The 7198-nt window shown below is 37.1% G+C and overlaps 1 protein-coding gene across 1 annotated transcript in view; it reads left to right on the top strand.

Moving 5' to 3' along the window:
* The first annotated feature begins 4345 nt into the window (after window positions 1–4345).
* Window positions 4346–7198, top strand: part of LOC111398154 (early nodulin-20-like) — a 13880-nt gene continuing 11027 nt past the window's right edge. Inside the window, exons 1-3 of the mRNA XM_023025089.1 lie at window positions 4346–4351; window positions 4457–4515; window positions 4628–4736. Of these exons, the coding sequence (XP_022880857.1) occupies window positions 4346–4351; window positions 4457–4515; window positions 4628–4736 (174 nt within the window). The remainder of the gene's footprint in view (window positions 4352–4456; window positions 4516–4627; window positions 4737–7198) is intronic.

Here is a 7198-nt window from a genome sequence, read left to right as displayed (position 1 = left end):
GCTGAATGGTTAAGGAATTTTCTTATGGATGTTCCTTTGTGGTCTAAACCATTTCCAACTATTTCAATACATTGTGACAGTCAGGCAGCTATTTCAAGAGCTCGAAATTCATCCTACAATGAAAAGTCTAGACATATTCGTACGAGGCACAATACTGTGCGTTAGCTGCTTAAGGATGGGATTATAGCTATTGACTATGTGAAGTCAAGTGATAATATTGCTGACCCATTAACCAAAGGATTAGCTAGAGAGCTAATTCAACAAATATCGAGGGGGATGAGGCTAAAGCCTATTACTTATTAGATCACCTATAATGAAAACCCAACCTTGCAGTTGGAGATCCCATGGTCAAGGTTCAATGGGACAACAAAGTTATTGGAGTGGTCTGTGGGGGTACTACATTGGATTTATTCCAAACCCCTCCCTATGATGCGTAGTACTAACTGTATTGACTAGAAGATGAGCTAATGCTTTTAATGCTTACTATAGCTGATATTCAGTGGGATATTTAGATACAGTGCACTCTTGATAGAAGCACCTATTTGAGTGTGGAAGTGGGGCCGCTTCCTATAAGAATTGAGGCGAATTCTCTAGAGCACTCAAAGAAACTGGGAAAGTTCACGGTCGAAATGAACACAACCGCGAGAACTCAATGACTATTCTAGAAATCATGTGTATGTTCTATTGTCTCAGTTTGTAACTATAATTGTAGAGTTCAAGACATAGTTCACTCTACAATTAGTAAGCTCGATAGAATATACAAAGCCAAGGTTCAAGTCGATAGACACCTAAGCCTGCATGATTTCTACCGTACTCCAGAGTAATATTTTCATTTATCTTATTCCTTCATGTGGGGGATTGTTATATATTTATGGTATAAATATAAAATGTGAAAGAAATAATTAAATTAGATGAAGTGCCATAGTAGTGGGAAATGTGGCATTTGTGTGGGACGTCAGGAGTTTGGGTCACTCCCTGCGCAAATATTAAAATGTCTTGATTGGGGCCTTGGGCTTCCTTGACTAAAATAATTTTTTTTATTTAATGGGTAAAACTAGCCAATATTTTCTGACTGTTTGTTTTTGTAACAACCCACTAACAGTCATTAAAACACCCACTACTCAATCATTAATATTCTGCATTATTCTCTGGACATGGTGGAGACTGTTACTTCCATATTGCCTATATAAACTCATATCTCGTTTTGAAAAAAACACACATAAAAAAGAAATAGAAAAATCATCTTGCATCAATCATCCTTTTCAAATTTTGAATTTCTTATACTCGGATTTTTACATATATTCTGGAGTACAATTGAGAGTTCTGGAAAAATCATTTGTGATTGCTGCATAAGTGGTTTACAATCGTTGTATCCTGGGAGTAATTGTCCACAGAGGTCTCAGTAATTATCGACGGGCAATTTCACTTTAGGACATCGTGCTGTCACGAGACTCGATCAGATGATAAGTTTTATATTTCTGCATTTTATTATTCTGAACATTACTGCAACTAATTCTTTCTCCAACAATAGCTTCAATGATTGCCTGTTTCATTCATTCAAGAACAAATAATTATTCAGATGGAGCTAATTTTCTTACCCAAAACTATCATTTAAACACCAGATGCTAGTTTCTACCAGTGAGATGGTAGAGCCGATATTTTTTGGTACGCCCAAAAGTTTTAAAAAAAATGGCATGGCAATGTACTAAATTTTCTACATGTACCAGTAATTTCAACTTTTTTTTGTACCTGCGATTTTTCCAAAGCATCTTCAGGGGTCGTTTGAGCCCCATTATTTATAGATTATAATAAGATAAATAGTATTTTTTTGAAAAATGAGTGGCTGAAAAGTTTTTGATTTACGTGTAATATTATTTTATTGAAGATTGTGTAGTTAAAAGTAAGAAAGAGAAAAAATTAATTTAATGTAATGAGAAATAATGAGGCTCAAACGGCAGCTCAATGTTATCCCTAATTACAAAAGATGAATGTGAGTAATTGCTCTAGCAACAATAGTCAAGGAGAAAACGTATCACATTGGGCAAATGTTAACTTTTGAGTTCGAGTCTTCGTTGAAATCAGAAGCTCCCGATCTTTATTAATCCAATTCTTCTCCTGTCAATAATGTGGAAGTAATTTGTTTTAAAATGATATTCATTGATTTTCAGTTGTACAAATAAAATTATAAACGAATGACACAATGATGAGTTTTGATACCCAATAAATCGCGGACGATAATGTTACTCATTGAAAATTTTCAGTCGACATTGACCAAATGTTTGAATTAATTATTGACACTTCAATGAAATAGCTTGACCCGAAAAGTACTTAGGATCATTAGAAGTGGCCGAATTTAATTAAAAGTGCCCACGATCCGTTTACTTCCTGGAAGCTTATATAGGTTGGCCCATTATCCTTTTGTCTTGGACCATTTATTGTCTGGTGTTGGCCTACTTGTTTACCTAAGCTATATCCTACATATATAAAAGAGTGAAAGTTTGGCTGGACGTGTGTCCTATATATCGTCCTACACTCATTTATTCTGTTTCTTTAGCTGAAAACAACGTGTTGCCCATTGCAAGCGTGAGGCATATTGGTATTATTTTTTCTCCATTTTTTCACTCAATCTACCATTTCTGTAGTACTCTTCTTCTTCATCTTCCTTACCTTTTTGTTTATTCTCTTTCCAAATCCAAAAATAAAATCAAATTGTAGGCTTAAATTGTACAAACTTCATCGGTTGGTTTATGTAAGTTACGCTATCACTTTCTCTCCTTTTTTTTGTGTGAATTGATCGAATTTTGAAAAATTAAATTTAGTTGGATTTGAATATGGGGTGGGCATGCATATATGTGGAGGGAGAAAAGTCTACGCAAATAGTGGAGACATATTCTTCTGGACGAGGTTCATCAGTTACTTTGCGCGATTACTTTCTTTTTATTTTTTCAATTTTATGTGGTCAACACGCTGATTTAAGCTTTTAATTGCTTCAAAGAATTGAGTAGAAGCGTCCTTTTCTACTTTGTGAAGGTAAGATTTGCTAGACCTTTCAATTGCTGATGGTAGCTGTAGAAGAATAGATGGAGACAAAGAGAAGGTGAAAATCTACTTGGATTATTTGCCATATACATGTTTAAATTCATGTCTAGAATCCATAAATACATTGGATTTATTCATATCCAAGTCTCAATTTTCTGCATGTAGTTTGCAATCTATTTTTGTGCCATGTCGATGACTTTCTCTATGTCAATTAGGATTTAGAGCATGCCTTTCCGCGCCGTGTGGAGAATGAGTGCTCCGAGCAGCGTAGAGATCGTGCTATGCAGCATGGAGCGCTCTCCGTGTTGGACGGAGAGTTCTCTATGTTAATCAAGATTTAGAGCATGCCTCTTCGCGCTGTGCGGAGAGTGAGTGCTCCGTACAGTGCGAAGATCGTGTTATGCAGCATGGAGAGTGCATCGTGCTGGATGGATAGAGTCACTGTACTCTTCGTGCTGGACAGAGAGTTGCCGTCCCAACTCTCCTTTCAGCACGGAGATTGTAGAGTGTCTTTCTCTTTTCTCTTAACAAAGGAAACCCTCAACAAAAGAAACCCAGGAGCTTAACAAAAGAAACCCAGAAGGCTGAGATTTATTGAACTTTATATTAATCTTTCTTCCACTTCCATCAACACTATTCCTTTTATATGTCGATCCCGAACTTGCCTGGGATCTACTATTGCTTTAATTACTACACATATATCCAGTATTCGTGACGTGTCCGCACTGCCTTGATGTTGGTTGTCATTTCAAGTACAAATTGAGGAGACCCATATGCTCAATGGATGCGCCATGAGGAGTAGGTTCCTGTAGTAGTGGTTCACGATCGTATATTTCATCACCAACTCTGGAATTTGGGTTTGAAACCTGCATCTTCGCTGTGTTCGAAGAAGCTTGCTGCAAATTTTGAATAGATGCATGAGTTGTTGATTGGGGACCATGGTCTGATGTGCCTGGATGAATAGAGTCCTTTGGGATGTTAGGCATAGGTTGGGTGTTACCGGAATGTGATTTTTCGATCGTTTTTGCTTCTGTACACAGCTGCCTTTGGAGTGGATTTTTTGCCAAATCTGCTCGAGTTATGGTCGATTGCTGGTTGGACATGTAGAGGGCAGTGTGGTTTTCAGGTTGGTGTGTTGGTCCGATGGCCTAAAAGTGGTGTTTTTGTCTTCCATTAGCAAGGGCTAGGAATGGTCTGAAAGTTATTTGGGCTTAAATTACTAATTCGAATAGAGAACTAAAGGGGGGAATTGCTTTAGAAATCATGGGAAATGAGACTCCAGATTCTTGTTCAATGAATCCTCCTCATGGAGGTTCCAACTATGATGAAATCTTCATGCAGCAAGGTTGATTATGATAGAATTTACAAATTAATTTCTTTTTAGAATTTATTGTTAAAATCATGAAATTATATGAAGGGAAACTCGCCTCATCGCTTGCCTATATTGAAGAAGGCTTTTACTGATTTAGCTCCAAGGTTGATTATAGTATTTTTGTCCCTTTTTTCTAAAGAATTTGTTTGACTCTTCAATGTATTTATGTTCATCCTTCACATAATGATTCTCGTGTTTTTGTGTGTTCTGATCAAGAGTACTTCAGTTTTTGGCTCAGGCTGAAGTGATTGCTGATAAGCTTAATGAGCTTGAGCTTAAGGGAAATTCTACTCCAGATAGAAGGGAAGAGAAGAAATTATGGCAGGTACTTTGAGTTTTCTCTTTTAGTTTTATTACTATTTTAATATTTAGGTGTAGTTAAATATCTTTAATAAATGAACTGTGAAATATTGAATCTGTAATCCTGTGAAGCTCATTTTTGTATTTACATTTGAAAAGCACTTAGAAATCTCTTTGAGATTTTTTAATTAACATTTATGACAATTGGGATATTTGCATTTCTAGATCAAATGTAATATATTAAGTTATATGCCTAACAATTTTTGTAACTTAGTATTTGCTACCGCATCTCTTTATTCTCGATTACATGCTCTTTCGGAGCATTTTCATGCTAGAAATGATGTAGGGGGTCGGTTTAAGATATTGAATTGGCAATGTCAACAAGGTTTTTAGGGAAATGATGGCAAAGATTAGTCACAATTCAATCCTAAGCTAGATAAAGGAGTGTAGCTCTAAGCGGGTTGAGAACAAAGGTTGTGAACAAGAATTGCCCGTTTCCGTTTTAGCAACGAAGGATACGCACATTTTAGATAACATTGCACGAGAGATAAAATTTGTAGCCTTTCATGTGATGGTGAAACTGTTACTTTCACAATATAGGTTTCCATATTTGATTTTATAATATGTACTTTTACAGAATGTCCATTATAAGTTTCAGCATTCCTGTTTCAAAAAAGCAATTTGACTAATAATGAATTGAAAATTGAGTTTTCTAAGAAATTATTGTAATACGATGGTTGTTTTATATTATGTCTGTTGATACGCTAAAAGTGCAGTCCAAATCGAATAGCTCAAAGAATGAAGCCCAACTGGGCAATTCAGGATAAAGGCCCAAATAGGGTTATTAATGAATGCAGTGGAAGCCCACGAACGTGGTAACACCATCGCCCAAACTTGCAAGACGCCCAAGATCTGAGCGAATGAAGTGCCTTGCAGTCGCCTAGAGTTATGACCCTGTTCTCGCCCAAACCTTCGAATCGTCTAGGATCTTCGCAAACATAAGATGTTATGGTTATCCAAAAGTACAGTTATCGAAGCAGTTAGTGAGTAATCTTATCACGTTCCCCGATTCAAGGAGTTCAGTTGAAGACGGTTGAGCGACAAAGAGTAGTGGCAGCAGTTAAAGATGGCAGTTCCACGATAAATTGGCCACCATGAAGAAAGTAGGCAGTTATAAAGTAATTAAGTAGTTTCTAAGCGGTTGATCACAAAGAGATCATCAAGGGAATATAAAAGGAAAAGAAGACATAGAGCAAAAGGACCTCGAATCAAACACTCTCAAACAGAGAATATGTAATTTCAATTCCTTAGTTTAGATTTAAAACATTTCTATTTCAGTACTTGTGTGCTTGCGCCCCTTGGAGGCATTCTGTTTAAATTTCAATTGTAAAGTCATCGCCAATAAAACACCCCTTTTTGGGACTTTGTCTCAAGAGATTTGTTCCTTACACAATCGTCTGATCCCTTTTTAATTGTTAGCGACAACCCGCGCGAAACAATTTGGCACGCCCAGTGGGACTTTGGTGTTTGGTGTTGAAGATACAAAAGGTGAAACATTATGCCTTAGAAATTCGATAAGGAAGCAGCAAGTCAGGGAGGAGTCTAGTCTGTGATCGAGCGATATGAGGAGCAGCATAGCTCTCCACGAATAGATGGACAGAATCAGAGCAATCACAGTCGTTACGAACCAGTGACAGAATTGAGTCCTCGAACCATGTGTGCATTACTCGGAGAACTCACACAAGATATCGTTGAATAGGTAAATCTACAAAATATTCATAATATGGAAAGATTTACCCAGAATGGGAATGCACATTATGACAACATGGCCAAACAACTGAATACTTTGAATGAAATAATGAATAAGTTAGTAGGCCAAATTTGTCAGCCAGTTGTGCCTTTTACAAATCACTTTCAAATTAGAATAATTGTGGGACATAATCCCCCAGTCCTAAGTTTAAATCAAGGGGTAGAACCACCTTTTGATCCCTCTACTTCAAACTAGGAGGGTGGTGTAATACCAAATCAGAATAGTGGCATTGGTACATCTAACTTGGGCGGTAACCTAAATATAAGAGATAATGTCCTAAATAATGGGCAGAATACCCCACGTGTTAATGATGGAATAAATGTTTAGGCTAATGGTAACAATGACCCAAATCATGGTAACTTTTTTGCCAATCAAGGACCAAACATCAGGCCTCAAGCAAATCAACCAGTCAACCAATCTGTAGGAATTACATATGACCCCAATGTCATGTTGAGGAATCAGATTATGAAAATCGTACAGGACCAAATGGTTTTTGGAGTACGTCCTGTCATTAGGCCAACTTACACAAAGCCAAATCCTGATTGGGTAGACCAAGCATATCCATGGCCTAGAGGGTATAAAGTGCCAGAATTCTCACTGTTTACCGGTTTAGGAGAGGTGTCTACTCTAGAACACATAGGGCGATTCACACTGCAAAGTGGTGACGTAACTGATTA

This window comes from Olea europaea, chromosome 8, assembly GCF_002742605.1.
Source record: "Olea europaea var. sylvestris chromosome 8, O_europaea_v1, whole genome shotgun sequence".
Lineage (NCBI taxonomy): Eukaryota > Viridiplantae > Streptophyta > Magnoliopsida > Lamiales > Oleaceae > Olea > Olea europaea.
This window is presented reverse-complemented; position numbering and strand designations above follow the sequence as displayed.